This window comes from Setaria italica, chromosome IX (assembly GCF_000263155.2).
Source record: "Setaria italica strain Yugu1 chromosome IX, Setaria_italica_v2.0, whole genome shotgun sequence".
NCBI lineage: Eukaryota > Viridiplantae > Streptophyta > Magnoliopsida > Poales > Poaceae > Setaria > Setaria italica.
Genome location: NC_028458.1, coordinates 990,447 through 1,009,523, shown reverse-complemented (window position 1 = coordinate 1,009,523; position 19,077 = coordinate 990,447). Strand labels below are relative to the sequence as shown.

General features: G+C 47.4%; 3 protein-coding genes across 5 annotated transcripts; 1 reads left to right on the top strand and 2 right to left on the bottom strand.

The window, feature by feature from the left end:
* Window positions 1–3,201: 3,201 nt before the first annotated feature.
* On the bottom strand, window positions 3,202–6,119 carry LOC101779448 (E3 ubiquitin-protein ligase RNF170). 2 transcript variants are annotated; one of them, XR_002675890.1, is made up of 5 exons: window positions 5,875–6,119; window positions 4,700–4,896; window positions 3,978–4,079; window positions 3,734–3,889; window positions 3,202–3,611 (listed from the first exon to the last, which is right to left on the bottom strand). XR_002675890.1 is itself a non-coding variant. In XM_004981061.3 (5 exons), the coding sequence occupies exons 1-5, from the start codon at window positions 5,984–5,986 to the stop codon at window positions 3,499–3,501; spliced, it is 576 nt and encodes a 191-aa protein (XP_004981118.1). In that variant the 5' UTR covers window positions 5,987–6,111; the 3' UTR covers window positions 3,202–3,498. The 2 variants fall into 2 exon arrangements, 1 of the variants encoding a protein (XP_004981118.1); XM_004981061.3 differs by having other exon boundaries at window positions 3,734–3,785; window positions 5,875–6,111.
* Window positions 6,120–6,464: 345 nt separating this feature from the next.
* Window positions 6,465–11,117, bottom strand: LOC101778770 (ubiquinone biosynthesis monooxygenase COQ6, mitochondrial). Of its 2 annotated transcripts, XM_004981059.3 has the most exons (10): window positions 10,967–11,117; window positions 10,744–10,849; window positions 10,475–10,577; window positions 10,000–10,143; window positions 9,069–9,127; window positions 8,414–8,481; window positions 8,276–8,327; window positions 7,708–7,908; window positions 7,020–7,622; window positions 6,465–6,841 (listed from the first exon to the last, which is right to left on the bottom strand). In XM_004981059.3, exons 1-10 carry the CDS (start codon window positions 10,981–10,983, stop codon window positions 6,626–6,628), a joined length of 1,569 nt encoding a protein of 522 aa, XP_004981116.1. In that variant the 5' UTR covers window positions 10,984–11,117; the 3' UTR covers window positions 6,465–6,625. The 2 variants fall into 2 exon arrangements, with proteins under 2 accessions (XP_004981116.1, XP_022678956.1); XM_022823221.1 differs by lacking the exon at window positions 10,967–11,117 and having other exon boundaries at window positions 10,471–10,577.
* Window positions 11,118–11,585: 468 nt separating this feature from the next.
* LOC101778370 (protein DETOXIFICATION 54) lies at window positions 11,586–16,101 on the top strand. The gene is made up of 2 exons (XM_004981058.3): window positions 11,586–12,826; window positions 14,485–16,101. The coding sequence occupies exons 1-2, from the start codon at window positions 11,879–11,881 to the stop codon at window positions 15,049–15,051; spliced, it is 1,515 nt and encodes a 504-aa protein (XP_004981115.1). The 5' UTR covers window positions 11,586–11,878; the 3' UTR covers window positions 15,052–16,101.
* The last annotated feature ends 2,976 nt before the right edge of the window (window positions 16,102–19,077 follow it).

Sequence of the window (19,077 nt, the reverse complement as noted above, 5' to 3'; positions counted from 1 at the left end):
AGTTTTGTAATTAGACTATGTTTAATACTTCTAATTAGTGTCCAAACATCCGATGTGACAGGTGCTAAAATTTAGCACCTGCTATCCAAACACCCCCCAAATCCGAAGGGGTAAGTGTCTCAAGTTCATCATCCGATTTATCATGACAACATACCTGGCTGGCTCTTATTGGATGCATATATATAGGGCGCTGAAGCCACTGGGGGTTGAGAATGACCCCGCGACCCTGGACGCCCTGCTCGAGGCCAGGTGCTGGCTTGACGCCGCCGACCATGTGGCCAAGTCCCTCCTGTTACGCAAGAACGAGCACGCCGGCCACAAGGACGCTCCTCCAGGCTTTGGCCCCGCGGATGACATGCTGCGCGACCACCCTGAGCTCATCGTCCTGCTTCGCCGCCAGCACGCTCTGGAGCTGCTGTGCGATGGAAAGCCGGTGCAGGCGCAGCAGTACTACTTCTTCAGTATCTTGGGCGCTACCTGGCTACACCGCCGCACTCCTCTCCTGGACAAGCTGGTCTCCGACCTTGGGAAGACCCTCGCAGCCGCAGTGGCAGCTGTGGGCGAGCCAACAAATCCCTCGCTGTAAGTCTGAATAATTTTGTTGCTGTATCGTCGATGGATATATGATCTCTTGCTGCTTTCAGTTGATTATCCATCCTTTGCCTTGCCGTTTTCTCTCTGCAAATTGGGATAATGCAGTTTGTCTCTGCCCTGCGAATAATCTTCAGGGACCTACCTGCTGAGAGGCGCAGGACATGCAGGGATGTCTGGGACTATCTCAGAGTGTACTTTCCAGAGTTCGACAGGCAAGTAGCAATGTTTCTAGCTAGCTCCCAACTAGTAGGAGCAAGAATAAGGTCTCGTTTAGTTCCCTTTTTCCCGACTTTAGCACTATGTAAAAAGAAAATTATTCATCACATCAAACTTGCGGTACATGTATGGAGTATTAAATGTAGATGAAATCAAAAACTAATTGTACAATTTTGTTGTACTTTGCGAGACGAATCTTTTGAGCCTAATTAGTCAATGTTTGGACAATAATTCACAAATACAAACGAAATGCTACAGTTGCGCATTTATAGCAAAATGTAAACTTTGTCACTCCTAATTTGAGAACTAAACAAGGTCTAATTTTGCTGCCAGATGCTGTTGATCCTTCCATTTCTCCATGCATGCAATAACAAATAGAAGCAACTGCAATATGTGTAATGCAGGCGTGCTGAGGCGGCGGCGTGGATGGCGAGGTCAAGGGGCGTGCTGTACACCGCGGCGGTGTTCGGGGAGGTGGTGAGTGAGATTGGGAAGCAGTACCGGTGCCTGGTGTGCCACCAGCCGCTGAGCTTCTGCAACGTACCGGACCAGCGCCTCACCGAGCACCTGCACGACCACTGCCCAGCGGTCACGCCCGCCCTCCGCAGCCGCTTGCCAAGGGCCAACCGCCCGCCATGGCATGCTGCATCAGAAGCCAAACGGAGGCGCCACAAGTAGTTACTACTGTAGCTGTTAAAACTTTTTGCAGCTAGGCCTAGCTAATACTCACGCACCTAGATAGTACAACTGCACAAGCTAAGTGGGATTGATTGTCCACGGCAGATGCAAATTCAGGAACAAGTTAGCAGTACATAGCGCAGCATTATTTCCAAAAATAAAAAGCACTGATTTGTTGCCCTGAACAAGTTAGGGGGTGTTTGGGAACAGCGTGCTAAACTTTAGCACCTATCACATCGGATGTTTGGATACTAATTAGGAGTATTAAATATAATCTAATTACAAAACTAATTGCACAGATGGAGTCTAATTCACGAGATGAATCTATTAAGCCTAATTAGTCCATGATTTGACAATGTGGTGCTACAGTAACCATTTGCTAATGATGGATTAATTAGCCTTAATAGATTCGTCTCGCGAATTAGACTCCATCTGTGCAATTAGTTTTGTAATTAGTTCATATTTAGTCCTTCTAATTAGCATCTGAATATTCGATGTGACCCTGCTAAAGTTTAGCACCTCGTATCCAAACACCCCCTTAGCCGTTTGTTGACTTCCAGGACTCCAGGAGGTGAGCTTGGGCGCAGAGCTAGGACGGAGCAGAGCGTGCTGAGACGCTTATTTCAGATTATTTTTATTCTTTTACCATACGACCCATACCACTTGAACAAGGATATTTTAAGGAATAAACGTTCCAAATCAATAATCTAGACCTGCAATAATCTAGGTTGTTTATTTGTGTCCAACTTATTTTAATCTGGATTATATAATCTACAGGGCCTAAGATCGAACAATCCAAACTCAGAGATGAGCATGGCGATGCTACAAAGCACTCGGCCGGTCGGCTGGAGGGGAGATATTTTAGTAGTATCGTACTCCCTCCGTATCGTTTTATATTTCGTTGCCGACAGGTTCGTCAAAATTATAAGGAAGAAAGGAGTTTACCCTTTTGCCCATGGGAGCAGGCAGCAGAGGCTGAGGGGAGCAGGGTGATGGTAGCAGGCTAGCAGCGGAGGCTCATGATCAGGCGGTGGAGCCAGGGGTAAAAATGGGAGGCCACTTATTATGACGTGAACTCTAGAACGTCAAATATTTTGAGTCTTTTTTCTGTTGAACTGCCAGCGACAATTAAAACGATATGGAGGGAGTAGTCTCAAGCAACATGTTTTAAATGCAAAGACCAAGAAGAAATGCGTAATACAACTTGAATAACTTCAAAAGTTCAAGATTCTTCTTTCCTGCGTGTTCAAGAAAAAAAAAAGAGTTAAGATTCTTTCCTATGGTGTGGTTCTGTAATTTAAATGAGGCTCATTCTTTTGGATCAGGATTTGTACACATCAACTAGATTCAATTCATACAGACAAAAATAACCGAAATATGCTCATGCACAATGAAAATAACACAACAGTATAGGAAAATTAGGCCACATTAAGCTCTGCGATCTCATTTTAGACCACAAAAAAACGAAAGCACATTCTTGAATCGCAATTGTATTTGGTGCGTTGTATAAATCGTCTGTTATTGTAACTGTAGTTTGTCTATCCAATTGCATTATATTTTTATGCAATAATTTTCCTTGGTAGGGCCTACTGTATTTATGCCATGGCTTGCTAAAGCAGGGCATATATGTACTGTTTTTTGGGTGTAAGCATTTCCTTCGAAGTAATTATGATTGCTGAGATAGGACCTAGTTGCATAATTGTATTTCTTCTGTTTCCAGAATATGTAGGCATCAGCAATATGTGAGCCAAATCAAGATTGACAAGAGAAACAAATTGTCATATCCATGAACTGTGCAGATCCGGCAAGCTGAATACAACAGAGATCCACTCCCATCAACACAAGTCCACCCTCCAGAATCTAAGGAAACAGGCGTAGCAGAATACTACAAAACAAGCACGAGCCAGCCGTCCTTCATATCCTCCTCATCTACTCAGCACTCTTCCAAAGCTGCCACCTCGAAAACTCCGCATGGAACCCAGTTAAGCAAATGACTATGCACAGCGCCTTCTACTGCCCCCCATGGCGGTACAGGAGCAACGACCGGTAGACGGCGGCGAGGTGGAGGAACACGATCACCAGAATCAGCAGGTCATCAACGAATCCAAAGAGCCCCAGCACACCTGCACAACAGCACAATGCAGAATCAAGGCCATGATGGTATATGAATATATGATAGTTCAGAAAATAGTAGTGACAAGTTTATCATGATGTTGACACTGGTTCTTGGGAATATGGAACTTACTTTCAGGGAGAATGTCGACAGGGCTCAGCACATAAATTGCACTCAATGCAACCTACAAGTTCAAATCAGTCAGAATATCAGATTTACATACGGTCTCGTCTCTCACATCCATTGCATTGGGCGATGGTATGAAACTGCGGACAGAAACAGCACAGCCTGTTTGCTTTCCCAATCTTAGTAACTTTCCAGCATAATATTAAATAAGAATATCAAATAACGAAACATTTAAATCTGTCGAGCTCACCATCATCATCATCCGTGCCCTGAACACAAGTGGGAGAGTCCGCTGGGGATCCAATAGTTCTCTAAACAGTCTTCGGATGAAGAAGGGTAGGTCTTGCAACCTCTGAAGAAAAACACACAAAAAAAAGTGGATTGCCAAAAAACAAGAAGCTAGATGAAAACCTCCTAAAAGATCATAAGGCTAGATGCTAGAGGCATACATTTATAACTGAAAGTAGCCACATGGGAATCTCTAGATTTGTTAGAAAGAGTGTAAAAGCACTGCATAGTTTTAATTATGTATGTCAGGTTCAAATAGGGATTACTCCTAATAACACCAGATGATAGTTGATGTGATCTGGAAGAAAGCATGTGATCAAAATAATCATATGCTTACAGTACGGTCCATTAATCACACCATGCTTAAGGCATGTGTACAGTAGTCAGATATGCCAGATTGATGTTTTCCCAGTTATACGCTACAAATCCTATTAGGGACTGAGGAAGACTCGTGAATCAAGGAACACTAGGACAAGAGATCTGTTTTGAAACAATAAAAATATCCTCTCAGAGCTTGCTAAGTACTTATCAAGTAGTTTGGCCACTTTTTTTTCATTTGGATGATCTCTAACAATAGTAGCAGTGTTGACATATCAAACGCAGTAATCAATACAAATATCCAGCGTAGATTTTAATCTTGAAAGAGACGGTAAAGAAATCAGCTTTCATGGACAGTGTACAAACCTGAGTCAGGCTGCGTGGTGCTCCACCAAATATACAGTTATAGTGCTGAATCTCTCCCAAAATACGGCCAACTTGTGGATCATCCTCCTGGTCTGATAAAGGAGCAGGTACCAGTAGATTTATAAGGCGGCGACAAATGGGACACTTGCAAGCCTGTACAGCAGGTCCATGATGCCAAACACGGATGATGCACTCTCCTGGAAAAGATCATCATATCACACCACTCAATAATAGAGGAGACTCAAAAGGCAGTAAAGTTAGGTAGGCATCAGCACAGTTTATAAGCTGAAATTAGTAGTTCACTAAATTGGGAAACAAATGTCATTTTCCTTTTAGGTATGTGTAACCATCTCCACTTCACAAGACCAGATAACTACATATCTTCTGATAATACTGAACCTGAACACCATGCAATGCAGAAGTCATACCTACTTCCAAATAAAGGAAGCATAACCCTATCTTTCAATATGACAATGGCTGATAGTGAGTATGGGGCAGTACACATGTCCTTGCCCCCAAAACAATTTATCCCATTTAGGTGGCCATCATCTGAATTCACTGCAATTCAATACAATACTACAGTAAGCTGTTCGACTCAGCTCGCGCAAGTACTGGGTTCATCGACACGTTGTTTGGTTGGCTCAGTAATGAAATTGAGTTACAGCATTTCCTGCCTGAGATGAGGGCATGTCGAGGTGGTGTTCATCAGTTTCGGTTGAATGAAACCACCTTCTAGATCTGACCTCTCTTTAGCAATGATCCATGCTGTCGATTCACATAACCCTGGCTCTACAAGTTCAGTCGTTTCAGGACCCTAAACCCTCAGTTTGCATCGACTCGTGGAGTTAATTCCTAAGCAGACTCTACGATAGAGAGAGATCACAGGTCAATTCCGGCACCCTACTCGCAAATCGCAGCAATTTAGGTAGCCTAAAAGTTCTCGACAACTCGGGCCAATACAATCCCTTCCCCGTATCGTAATTTGTATCAAAGAAGAAGAAGAAGAAGCAAACAGCCCCAAATCCATTCCTAACCGAGTACCTGCCACTTCTGCTTAGCCGGCCGCATCAGCCAACTGAATTTATGCCGGCGCGGACGGGTCGAGATAAAAAGGAAATCAAATCCTCCGAAGGGGGAAAAGGGGCAGGGGAGAGGAAGGGGAGGGGGGGACTTGCCGCAGAACCAATGGGAGCAGTTTGCCTGGCACGGGATCCGGAAGCGGTCGTGGCAGACGGAGCAGACGTCGTCCTCCGGCGGCGCGGCCGACGCCGACGAGGAGGAGCTCATCACTTCCCCCTTCTCTGTGTCCCAAGGGAAGGAAGTCGGGGACGCGGCTGCGCTGCCCGCGTGAAGTCGTCGGCGACTGGCCGACTCGGAGGGGTATTCTCTCTCGTTCGTTCGATACGAGGCGACGAAGACGCCGACGCTAAGCAATCGTTCATTCTCTGATTAAAACATAGTTAAAAGAAGTATTAATAATCCATGAGATAACACCTTCCGCAGGCCTGCTACGGCCCGCATTCACCGGCCCAGTCTGATTGGGCCCGCCTGTGTTCTATCAATTTTGCAACTGAACCCAACCATTAGTCTGGCTAATGGCTATACATTATACATACAAGCACATATGTACAGCCATGAAAAAATGTGATTCAAGGAAATACTAAGAACGAGCCGTGAGCACCATCGAAGGAACAATCTCCGAAACTAGCGGGAGATCAGGTTCCAACACCAATGGAGCACACAAGATTTCAATTCATCTCAGATCAAAAGGAACAGCACGAGTAATTTTCTTTTCACAAAACAATTATTGACTGCCTGTTGCTTTGCATCCGCTAGTACAATGTTTCTTAGTGATCCAGTACAAGCCAAAACTATAAACCAGGTGCATCATACAAGTTTAGAAGTAGAGTTTCTAAGTACTATTGTTCATGAGAATATCGGCCATTTCGTGTCGCCCATTGCATAAGAGATGATGTTCCTCTTCAGCGGTGATATGTACTGGGCACCGTGGAACGCGGCAGCTCTCACTACATTCAGGGGTCCAAAATCGACGGAGTACATCTTCTGGAAACCATCAAGCACTGCTGTCATCGCCACATTGGCAGCCTTCCGGTCCTTCTCGTACCGCTGTAGCAAAGTCAGCTGACAAAGGAAAAGAAAATATAAGAATGAGATCGTTTGTGGTTGGACTAGACTCGGGATATGATCAACAATTCATATCCAACATGAGAATCACAAGAATGATGCAGATGGAGCATGATCAATTCTATGGTTAAATTTCAATGGAAAAGGCTACACAAAAGTAACAATAGATACTTACATCCCCGACATCTGATCCCACAGAAACTCCTTCAGCAATAACTTTTGCTAAAGCAGCAGCATCACCAAAGCCCAAGTTGACGCCTTGGCCGGCTAAGGGGTGGACTGTATGAGCAGCATCTCCAACTAATGCCAGTCTTTTTGAAACATAATCATGGGAATGCATCAATGACAATGGAAATGCCATTCTCTCAGACACTACACCAGTTGCTTTTGGTGGTACTTCAAAACATTCTTTTGTAGATGCTGCAGTATTCCCAATGCCAGAAAAGAACTTTTCCATGTAATGGTCAAGAGCACTAGAGCGAGGATGCGGACCATAGCCAAAATCCAATGCGTGGTTCACTGACTTCACAAACTCTTCAGGGCTCATTGACTTATGTCGAAGTGATTCCTCTGGGCTCATTGTCCATACAATGTTGCTGAAGTTGTTGCCTATCGGAAGCAGTGCGATTGGACCAGAAGGGAGAAATCTCTGCCATGCACAATCATTTTCCACAACATGCTCCACTGTACAGATAATTGCACTTTGCGGATAATTCCACCCAGTTGTTTTTATGCCTGCAATCTGTCTAACATTGGACTTGGAACCATCAGCTCCTATCTGCAACAAAATTTAAATAGGATATTGAGGAAATGAAGCAAAACAAAGCTCAAAATAATGCAAAATAAGATAAATAAGCAATTACCACCAATTTGGAATATAAAGTCCTTCCATCACTGAGGTCGAGTTTAACTAAATTACTGCGATGTAACTCTTCTGTAGCATGACCTGCGGATAATGGTTCACTTGATGTTGGCTTCATTCCCGCTTGTTTGCTAATCGATGGGAAAGTAAGGGACACCAATCTGGTAGGGTATATCACACTTTCGATGTCATCCAATTCTTCCTGGCCAGGGTCACATTTCTAAGCATCAGACTAAGTTGACTATGTCAAAAAAAAAGTATGTTAACAAGAGTGAGAATCAGGGCTGCTAAATTATCAACTTCCATGTGGAGTTCTTGGTTATTTGAGATAATCTCAATATCTTATTATACTAAACAACTTTAAGCACATCATATCAAAAAGGATGTTCTATTGATACTGTGTGCAGCTAACAAAATGGAATATATGTGCTTTAGGCAGCACAACAGAAAACTCATCCTTTTACTATGATAAATACACCATAAGATTTACTTTTGATACCTATATCGCACAAACAGCAAGGTGCAATACAAATAAGTGTTGGTGTTAAAGGATTAAAGAAAAGACAAACCTGAAAACGTAAGAGCAGTGAGTTGCAAAGCACCTTGTTCTCCACCACACATCTAAAAAATGCAAACACAAAGGGAAAGATATGAACCACTGACATAAAAGTAGATAAAAAATTACAGCAGCTTTTGTTAAAGCATACCCAAGGTATTCTTTGCCCACATCTCTTGCATTATACCTTGTGTATCCAAGTCCAGTGTAATCCCACACCTGCCAGTAGTAAATAAACTATCCAGTATGATACTTATTTACTGAAGTGGAGCATTGATGCCACTGTGTTTTTGTGTGCGAATAAAGAGAGGAAAAGACCAAACAAAAAGAAGGCAACTGCTAATGCATGCACGTGCGGTTAGGTGATAGTTGAACTTTGGCACGATACATCATACACTAACCAGCTGGCATGCTTAAAAAATATAAAAAATCTACTACCAGCTATCTTCCAAAATACTTAAGCTTCTGTTTTATTTCTAATCCAAAATGAGATAGGCCAGTAAGCAGAAGCATATTAGAGTTGTAGTAATGTCTCTATGTTCAAATTGGCAACTGAGCTGGACAAGTTTTTGGATACCTTAAGGCTTAGGCTTGCATGCCCCATTAGTATTGCTAGCATAGTGTAAAGCACAAGTAGATGAATGCAACTGTTTAGTTAACTTAGTACAAGCTCACAACTTGGCATCTAATCAGCAAAAGCTCAAAGTGCAAATACAACATGAATGTGTTCGGTCAAAAGAGACAGAAGTGAAAAATAATGGGCATAGAATAAATTGTTTATAGCTAAAAGCATGTTATCTCCTCACCTGCATTTTACCAAAGAAAGCATGCCGTTGCTGTTGAACATGCTCCCATGCACCAATATCTGCCATATTAATGAGAACATGCATGAGGCTATTGTTTCCAGTAGACAAACAATCCGTGCACATATAAAAAGGAAAAAGTACAAACATAACATCTTTTTTCAATTATACTTCGGCAAATGGAGACATATTTTACTATCGTTTCCAATGAGCAAAAAGAACAGATATTTTGAGCCAGCATTGTAACCAACTCAAAGTGTAAACTGGTGATCTAAAAGGAATTGGTGGCCCAATGAAACAGAAACAATAACGGGATGACATAACAATCAAATTGATCACAATAATGAATGGTAACTTTGACACCAAATAACAGGATTGGAAGTTGAGCAAAACATTGGATGGAGATACAACATAGAAATGGACTACCAAATATTGGGTGCTGATGACTGTGCAGAATGGTGGAGAAACAGTTCTTCGGGGAAAAAATGATGGAGAAACGTAATGCGAATATGAGAGGAAGGCTTTACCATACTTCATTTGGCAAGCCTTTTGTGGCAGCCAAATCTTTTCACCAAACTTGTGACAATATATGGATAGAAAATGGGTGTGTGATAGCTGGCTTCAGGTCCAATAAAGCGTGGCAAACTATAACTGAAACTTTGAACCAAACACTGATTAAGCGGAGCGAACTAGCCAGACTCTGTTTTGGCAAACTGTGGACCCCCCTTATATGTAATGTGGTCATATTGTATAGTTGATCAACTTAAAAGGTGATGCAATTGAGTAAATATCTGTGTAAACAACATGGAAGGTCAATCTAGATGAAATGACACCCAAACACACAAGACAAACTTGAACAGCCCAAATATCGTTACAGGATTAGAGACAGTTGAAATTAAGCAATATAGTGCACATGTTTGATCCAGAATCATACCTTTGAAGAAGGAAATGGTTGCAGGAGTAACAGTACTGACCCTAGAATCAGGTATACTGTTTTTAGTCAGGTGATTTCTTGACTTCAATGCAGGGTTGCTATCAATAATGGCGACTCTGAGATGTTTTGTCAATGGCATATTGGCTGCATACATGATATACAAGCAAGTGAGAAATTACAACTTTTTTACATCACATACAAGGTACAATGTGACTGAGCCTTTCCCAAAAAAACTTGCTAGTGGTAAATTTTCCAAACTGAACTGTTAACAGGAAAATAACACTCCCAGAGAAGTGCCTAGCACTCTCCACACTGAACTGTTAATTTGGGATGATACTATCTATGATTACTACTAATGCAACAAGCAAGGGAAGGTAGTCCAAGAGCATCAATCGCCAGCCAAAACTGAACGCAAGGTGCCAAACTCATCAACGACTTAAACAGCTGGAGAAAGCACGCGAACAGCAATACCTACACAATGCACAAGCAACGGCCAAGCCCACCATGCCTCCACCGACGATAGCAACGTCGAGCACATCAGGTGCAGCCTTCACGCCACCAACCTCCTGGGTGCGATCCTACAGGTTCACCGAGAGAAATCAGTGCTGGTACCCGCGCTAGAGACGCATGAAAACTCAATTCCACTTCCAAAGATCAATCACAATTCGCCGCACCCCACACGACGCATTCCCCTAAACCCTACAGCAGAACCGAAACGCAGAGGGAGAGAGTTTGAGGGAGTGCCTGCGACCCGGGCGCCCCGCCGGGCGCCGCATCCGCGCGCGGAGCCGGTGCGTCGCAGAAGGCCCTCGCGAGGGGCCGGATCCGATTCGCCGCCGCCGTGAAGCATCTGTTCGGGAGGAGAGAAGAACACGGGAGTCAGCGAATAAGCCCGGAACGGGCCCCAGCAGAGAAGCGCGGTGCTGTAAGCTTGTGGAGCGAAGGGATGGACAGCGGGCTCGCGCACCTTCGCCTGGATAGCATGGTGGAGACGGCGGAGGCGCGCGTCGGCGTCTGCAGCGACGAGGGGAAAAGCGGCGCGGCTGCCGTGCCGTGGAGAGCTCCTGCGCCGCGCGCCGGTGTGCGGTGGGGGGGGGTTTCGGCCTGTTGGGTTGGGTTGGGTTGGGCTGGGCTGCACTCTGGTTTAGCTGCGACCGAGCGAGCCCAAAGGAAATTTGATGGGCCGCATGCCTCCTCATCTCTCTTAGCCGTTTTCCTTTTTGTTTCGATGAAGAGACCCTCAGCTTTCAGACAGACGCTGTCACGCGTGCACAAACCCCCATTTCACCATGGGCAAGTGCTCACTGCTCGCTTTCAAACAAACAAAAAAAAGTGCCCACTGCTCATGGTAATGTGGCGAGAAATCCAAGAGAGCTGGCACAGGATAATTGTCAAATCACGTGCATATTTGGTGGAAATTCAATGGGTCAACTGTCAGCGTGGCAGGTGGTGTTGACACCGGTAGAACCTAGCATGGTTTTCCTTTTCGAGCCATGGTTTTGTGCTGTACAGTGAAGACTGAAAAAACACATGCCTCGCGTACCAATAACAGTACAGCATCTTTATCTTTACAGCCGTAATAACGTTGAAACGGCGGCGAATTAATCTCATGGCACGATGACAGCCAGGCTAAACCCCTGCCGTTTATTCAAATCGTAATTCTAAAAGATATCCAAAGCATCCGGCCCATGGCTAATCAGCCGACTACTACTAGAGATGAGGGACAGCGCGCAGGCAATCACTGCGGCGACGGCGACGACCATATATATCCCCAGGGAGCAACCCAGCCGGCGGCCGCAAAAACAAACCGCCTCCTCTGCCTCTTTCACACAGAGCAAGCACTAGAGCAGTGACTGCACGCACCCGTTGGGTCGGCGGCATGGCCATCCCGCTCCAGGGGAAGGACGGGAAGGGCGGTGGCCAGGTGGGGAGCGACGACCATCCGTCGGCGACCGCGGAGCTGCGCGCGCTGTGGGGCATGGCGGCGCCGATCACGGCGCTCAACTGCGTGGTGTACCTGCGGGCCATGGTGTCCGTGCTCTGCCTCGGCCGGCTGGGCCCGCTGGACCTCGCCGGCGGCGCGCTCGCCATCGGGCTCACCAACATCACGGGCCACAGCGTGCTGTTCGGCCTCGCCTCCGGGCTCGAGCCGCTCTGCGCGCAGGCCTTCGGGTCCCGCAACCACGACCTCCTCACCCTCTCCCTCCAGCGCGCCATGCTGCTGCTCTTCCTCGCCGCGCTCCCCATCGCGCTGCTCTGGCTCAACGTCGGCCCCATCCTCGTCGCGCTGGGGCAGGACCCCGCCATCTCCGCCCCCGCCGCCGCCTACGCGCGCTTCGCCCTCCCGGACCTCGCCGCCAGCGTCGTGCTCCAGCCGCTACGGGTGTACCTCCGCTCCCAGGGGATCACCAGGCCCATGGCGGCATGCTCCGCGATCGCCGTCGCGCTCCACGTCCCGCTCAACGTCCTCCTCGTCTTCGGCCTCGGCTTCGGCGTCCGCGGCGTCGCCGCCGCGCAGGCGCTCACCAACACCAACATGCTGCTCTTCCTGCTCGCATACATACGGTGGGCGCGCGCGTGCGACGACACGTGGAGGGGGTGGGCGCGCATCACGGCCGTCGCCAGCGGCCTGCCCGAGCTCGCCAGGCTCGCCGTGCCAAGCTGCGTCGGCGTCTGCCTCGAGTGGTGGTGGTACGAGGTCGTCACCGTGCTCGCCGGGTACCTGCCCAACCCGGCCGCCGCCGTCGGCGGCGCCGGGGTGCTCATCCAGACCACCAGCCTCATGTACACCGTGCCCATGGCGCTCGCGGCCTGCGTCTCCACCAGGGTAAGCACCTTAATTAACTCGACGTCGCTGCATCAGGGTCTTAATTAGCGCCAGATTTCGATTGGGTTTATTTCGGGTAGTGACCAATCCACCGCTCACCATGCATGCATACCTGCTTGTGACGACTTAGTTTTAGTTGTGCCGGTCACACGATTTTTATCCATTCTTCGTTACTTTCTTTTCCTGATGTCGACTGATCAAAATTCCAAGATTCTTTGGAGGCAGCACGCTAACTTGGATCTGCTTTCAGCTTGCTGCATGAACAGAGAAAAAAGAAGAAGAACATCAGTTGAACTGACGAAGCATCTAAATCCACTGCATTCTCTTCCTTGTTCGGAATTTTTTTCTCTCTTCCATGTTAACTCGTTCTCTTCTTGAACAATGCATTTTAAAAAGTTTTCTTTTCTTGCGAAGCATTCTAAAAAGCTTTAGCGGTGCATATATGGTAGTGCCCTTTTAGACTTTTTATTTGTAGGCGTAGGCAATAGGCATGGCATAGCATGCGGCCACTCTTTATCAGCATCAAAGGCCTTGTTTAGTTGGGGAATTTGGGAGGTGCCAAATTACTGTTACAGCACTGTAGCACACTGTAGCGTTTCGTTTGTATTTGTGAATTATTGTCCAAATATTGACTAATTAGGCTCAAAAGATTCGTCTCGCAAAGTACAACAAAACTGTGCAATTAGTTTTTTAATTTCATCTACATCTAGTACTCCATGCATGTACCGCAAGTTTGATGTGATGGGGAATCTTCTTTTTGCATAGTGTCAAAGTTGGGAGTTGGGAGTAACTAAACATGGCCAAAGTAAAAGTAACAATATGTGCATGGTGAGGGGCTGTTTGGATACGAGGTGCTAAACTTTAACAGTGTCACATCGGATGTTTGGATGCTAATTAGGAGGACTAAACATGAGCTAATTATAAAACTAATTGCAGAACCTTGTGCTAATTCGCGAGACGATGCTAGTAACCACAATACTGCAAGTGACCTGGTAGTAGAAACTCACAAGTATGAGTTGATAATCATGGACTAATTAGGCTTAATAGATTCGTCTCGCGAATTATACTCCATCTGTGCAATTAGTTTTGTAATTAGCTTATGTTTAGTACTCCTAATTAGCATCCAAACATCCGATGTGACAGGTGTTAAACTTTAACAGGTGTTTCCCAAACACCCCCTGAGTCTGCCCACCTCCTACCGCCACATCCCCCACGTCAGCGGCAACACAAATTTAGCCTCCACAGGTGTGGTGCACTGCCCATATTTTGCGTGCATCCATGGCGCATAGACACAGCAACCAAAAAGGTTTTGCACGAAACATGTTGGTGCTCCATGGTTTCATTTTCACATGGAGCGAGCCAGCACGAACCATCGCGATCGATCCTGATCCCTTGTTTGGTAGATTCCCAGGTTCCTCATTTTCACCCGCATCCATGGAAATTACTGCATTTTTTTTTACCCTGTTACGTGTTCTGTTCCAAGAAAAGACAAGAATTGCTTGCACGCCATCCAAAGGAGAGCGGTGGTAAAAATCTTGGCGGAACAGTGAAACCCACCGTGGCGCTCTGTTCTGTCCGATTTGATCCATGAGCACGTGAACACGAACGCCGGCCTTTGCACATTGGTTATTACTGAATACTGATGGGTGCTTGTGCAGGTGGGCAACGAGCTGGGCGCCGGGAAGCCCCGGCGTGCGCGGATGGCGGCGATGGTGGCGCTGGCGTGCGCGCTGGCGATCGGCGCGGTGCACGTGGCGTGGACGGCGGCGCTGAGCCGGCAGTGGGTGGAGCTGTTCACGACGGAGCCGGCGGTGGTGCGGCTAGCGGCGGCGGCGATGCCCATCGTGGGGCTGTGCGAGCTGGGCAACTGCCCGCAGACCACGGGCTGCGGCGTGCTCCGCGGCACGGCGCGCCCCGCCGTCGGCGCACGCATCAACCTCCTCTCCTTCTACCTCGTCGGCACCCCCGTCGCCGTGTACCTGGCGTTCGGCGCCGGGGCCGGGTTCAGCGGCCTTTGGTACGGCCTCCTCTCGGCGCAGGCCACGTGCGTCGCGCTCATCCTCGCCGCCGTCGTCTGGCGCACCGACTGGCAGGTCGAGGCCATGCGCGCCAAGAAGCTCGCCGGCCTGGAGCTCGCGCCGACCACGACGGCGGCAACCACAACAAACGACGCGGAGAGCAAGCGCCTCGTCGCCGCCAACGGCGAGCCGGCGGAGGACGTCTAGAAGCGTAGCGTAGGCCGTAGCACACTGTACGTCACCTGCGCGAGTCGGTGACCACGACACGATCGTCGTCGGAGTCCATGGACGGAAGCAGGCAACGGATCACACAGTTGATTGGCCTTTTACTGCTACTATACTAGTAGTAGCTTTTGTGTTGGTGTGCGGCGGCGGCGGCGGCAGCAGCTCGTGCTGGCATGCATCCAGGGTTCAGGATAGCTGGAGCGTATTGAATTGCTACGGGGTGGTGGTGGCTGTCGCGGCTCGCCACTAGCGCCCGCAAGTGGGTTCTAGCAGCGAAGCAAGTGGTGGCCGCCATGTTGCCTCGAGCTGGTTCGCTGCTGCACGGATTGGAAAATGACCTGGGGGCGAGCTGCATCAGGATGCTACTGCGCATGAGATGGCGATCGCCGGGTGATGGTGCTGTGCAGGGCCAGAGAAGGAGAAACCAGATGCCATCGCCGAGCGAGTGATGGATCAGCGTCTCGTAATCGGCCCTGTTGGATCGATTGGCTTTGCGCAAAGCCGCTTTCTGATATTCCCCTTTTGGGAGGACAGCATCCCTGCCTGTCGCCATCGCCTTTCTCGAGGGCTTTGGTTTCGTTTCAGAGCTTCATTGTCGTCGGCGGCGTGTCCTGGCTCGCAAAGATCGCGGCGGCATGCGAGCCCAGGAGAGCAAGAGGGGCTCGGTCGCCCAGGTGGCATCACGCTCCTCCCGATCATTTGCGTGTGCGTCCTCGTCAGATGGATGGATGGATCCGCTGGTTGCCGACCCGCCGACCACGACCAGTGCTAGAGCTAGCTAGCTAGATATTTGGATCGGCCGCCACATGCGTCGCCGTCCTCGTCACCGGACCGCTGCTGCTTGCGCCCTGTTTAGATAATTTTCCAGTGTTTTTCTTTCAATGAATAGTCAATATTTTGCCTTCGATTCTTCAGTTTTGGCATTGATGGCATGGTCTACATGTATTTACTTGAAATTTTGTGTGGGGTTTTTAGATGTATTGAATATTTGAAGCTTATTGTTTATTATAAAGATAACTTTAGAAGATGTGATTTTCTTGTCAATGATGATGTGGCCTCTATGGATTCATTTGGAATTTTATATGGCTTTTTTTTATTTTCATATGTATTGAACGCTTAGTGCTTAATTATAGAGATACATCTTCGGAAGATGAGGAGATATATTGCCGGGAATTGTATAACGAAGAACAATAAATCTTAGGCTAGGTATTTGAAGAAATACTAAGAAATGTTAGAAAAAATGTCGCAGTGGCAGTCATGGCCGCAGGGGGGCCGCTCGTGCCTTTGACGATGGCGAGCCAGACCAAAGCAATCCGTTGCGCAGTTGCAGTCTGCAAGCAAAGGCTACGTGTGGTAGACGTCTAGACGATCTCGTCCCGGGCACGTCCCTGTCAGCAGAAGTATGCGGGCGTGTGCAGGTTGCGGGTGCGCGCAGACATGTACTCAACGGTGGTATCTGTCAGGTGGCGGTGCCATGACTGACGATGTTCCATGAAGATACAGATAGTGGATCGATCGACGGCAACACGACACGCACTGCGGTGCCGCCGCGTCTATGCATGAAAAGAAAACTAACTGCGGTTCGTGGCATCGTGGAGCTATAGGACGATGCAAACTGACAGCATCCACGCGGTCGTCTTTTTTTTTTCCCTTCCCAGGTACCTTCTTCCAAATTGTAGATTATTTTGTAGTATATATTTAGGTGTATAAGTAAAAGTTACGAATATAAAAAATGCTAAAACACGTATAACTATCTTTCAACTTCTACTGTAAATGTCAATCACCAATGAGAGTGAGTGAGAGAGAGAGAATGCACCGCACTTTCTTTGACATACTTGAGCCATCACCAATTAAGAACATCAGAGGACAAGGAGACACAAACGCACACGCCTAGGAAACACGAGGAGCAGCAAAGGGATCGTGCTAGGCTTAGTTGGCAGAACTAACACGATGCGGATCCTTTGATCGGGACATGCTCTGCCCAGTGAAAGTCAAGCACTCTCCAGTGATCATCACCTCACCGGCTCACCTAATGGAAAGGATTTGCTGGGATTATTAGGAGACTGACAGTCTGACACTGAGACGAGACAACTCCTCCAGGCAGGCACCATGCTGCTTCCTCTGCTTGGACTTGGACTGATGGTTGCTAAATCCAGCAAGTTTCGGCAGTGCCCGTAGGACCGCGATCCGCCGGGTCTTTCCCTTTCCCGGCCATGTGTTGGTCCGGCTCGGCGCGCACGATTCACGGCCGGCGTTCGCGACCGCCGCGCAAGCCGACGACGGTGCTGGCGATACAGAGGCCAAGGAATCCCGGGATTCAGATTTGGAGACGACGACGAGGCGTCAGGCATGGTTGGTGCTCTGTCAGGCCGCGTATCCTATGCCACCTTTTGTGTCGTGGACTCTTGCATTGTTGTAGCAAGGCGTGATCCCGATGAAAACACGCGTCCATTGCGTACGACATTAGGTTAGTGAGAATAAATACTCCCTAGTACTGATCTAGACGGATACTCGGACCCTGAAAAGGGGGAAGAAAGGAAGGTGTTCTTTATTTTCCTTGACAATTGAAAATGTGTAAAAAGGGAGCGGAAAGTGAGTGAGTGAGTGATCGACGCGGCGATGACCAGCACGGAGTGAGGAAGAAGATCGTCGGCGAGATTCGGAGCTTTGGTGCCCCCCCACCATGAGTGGCCGTCCCAGCTGTGCTCGTCGATCTTAATTCGCATGAATCATGAATGAAGATGCTCATCTCGTTGCAAATCCATGGAGATGCTTACATCTCAGTGTCCACTAGCTCACCAGTAGGCCAAGCATGCACTACTAGTAATCTTACTCTAGAAAGGCAGGCAGGGAGTTGCAATTTAGTACTCCTAAAGATCCTTTTGCATGTAGGCCAACAGATCCCTCGAAACAGGGAAAGGGACCTGCCTGCCTGCCTGTCTGAATGTCTGATTTCCGATGGCTTCACCCACACAGCCAGACAGACGGACGGACAGACAATTCACCGTACTCGCTCTGAAGAATTCAAAATTTGACTCGTGTTTGGGAGCATTCTTGACTGCACGTTTGGACAGCAGAATGCACGGTGAGTGCAAACAGAGTGTGTAATTGGGATCTTGTCCTGCTTGTGCTTGGGGACCAACATTTTTTTTTCTTATGTCGGGGGCGTTCGGATCTTTAGTCCTGGCTAAAATTTATGTCACATCGAATATTTGGAGACTAATTAGGAGGACTAAATATGAGCTAATTATAAAACTAATTCCAAAGATGGAGGCTAATTCACGAGACAAACTATTAAGCCTAATTAATCCATCATTAGCACGTATTTACTGTAGCATCATATTGTCAAATCATGGACTAATTAGACTTAATAGATTCGTCTCGCAAACTAGTCTCCATCTGTGTAATTAGTTTTTGTAGTTATGCTAGTCCCAGTGCAAGGTTTCACTGCACTGTTTCCAAGGATGCCACATCATCGCATGAGGTATATTCTCATGAATAAAACAGGGAGTCCCAGTGCACAGTTTCATTTCACGATTTCATAGGATGCCCGTGAAATTTAATTGTGAGGCATGTGATTGGATATGGTTAGATGAAATGAAACTCTATAGCCCCCAATGCAAGTTTCAATAGGTTTCATAGTCTTGGAAACAGTGTATACACAGTTTCATCCTGATAAAACTCCATCCCTCTCTCACTTCATAACTACCATGTCATGTCATCACATATGCTGATGTGCCATCGTATTTAATGTGCATGAAACCTCTATGAAATTCCTACTGGGATTAGCCTTAGTCTATGTTTAATACTCATAATTATTATTTAAACATTCGATGTGATAGGAATTTTAGGAGGGGCAAAAAAACAAACACCCCCGAATTTAATTGCATACCGAGATGGATTAGGATTTGGTCGTACATGCAAATGCAAATGCAATGCAATGCATCGTGCACAGCTCACAGCCTGACACCCGTGTTCATTCATATCTCAAGTCTGAACTCAGCACCA

What these genes read in the sequence shown, in the direction of transcription:
- LOC101779448 (XM_004981061.3), bottom strand. Translation starts at nt 5,986, where the DNA reads ATGAGCTCCTCCTCGTCGGCGTCGGCCGCGCCGCCGGAGGACGACGTC. An exon ending in CTGCTCCCATTGGTTCTGCG is followed by an intron (nt 4,897 to 5,874) that starts GCAAGTCCCCCC and finishes GATCTTTTCCAG; the next exon opens with GAGAGTGCATCATCCGTGTT. An exon ending in TGTCGACATTCTCCCTGAAA is followed by an intron (nt 3,612 to 3,733) that starts GTAAGTTCCATA and finishes GCTGTTGTGCAG; the next exon opens with GTGTGCTGGGGCTCTTTGGA.
- LOC101778770 (XM_004981059.3), bottom strand. An exon ending in GTGGGCAAAGAATACCTTGG is followed by an intron (nt 8,328 to 8,413) that starts GTATGCTTTAAC and finishes TGCATTTTTTAG; the next exon opens with ATGTGTGGTGGAGAACAAGG. An exon ending in TGGGATCAGATGTCGGGGAT is followed by an intron (nt 6,842 to 7,019) that starts GTAAGTATCTAT and finishes TTCCTTTGTCAG; the next exon opens with CTGACTTTGCTACAGCGGTA.
- LOC101778370 (XM_004981058.3), top strand. Translation starts at nt 11,879, where the DNA reads ATGGCCATCCCGCTCCAGGGGAAGGACGGGAAGGGCGGTGGCCAGGTG. An exon ending in CGGCCTGCGTCTCCACCAGG is followed by an intron (nt 12,827 to 14,484) that starts GTAAGCACCTTA and finishes GTGCTTGTGCAG; the next exon opens with GTGGGCAACGAGCTGGGCGC.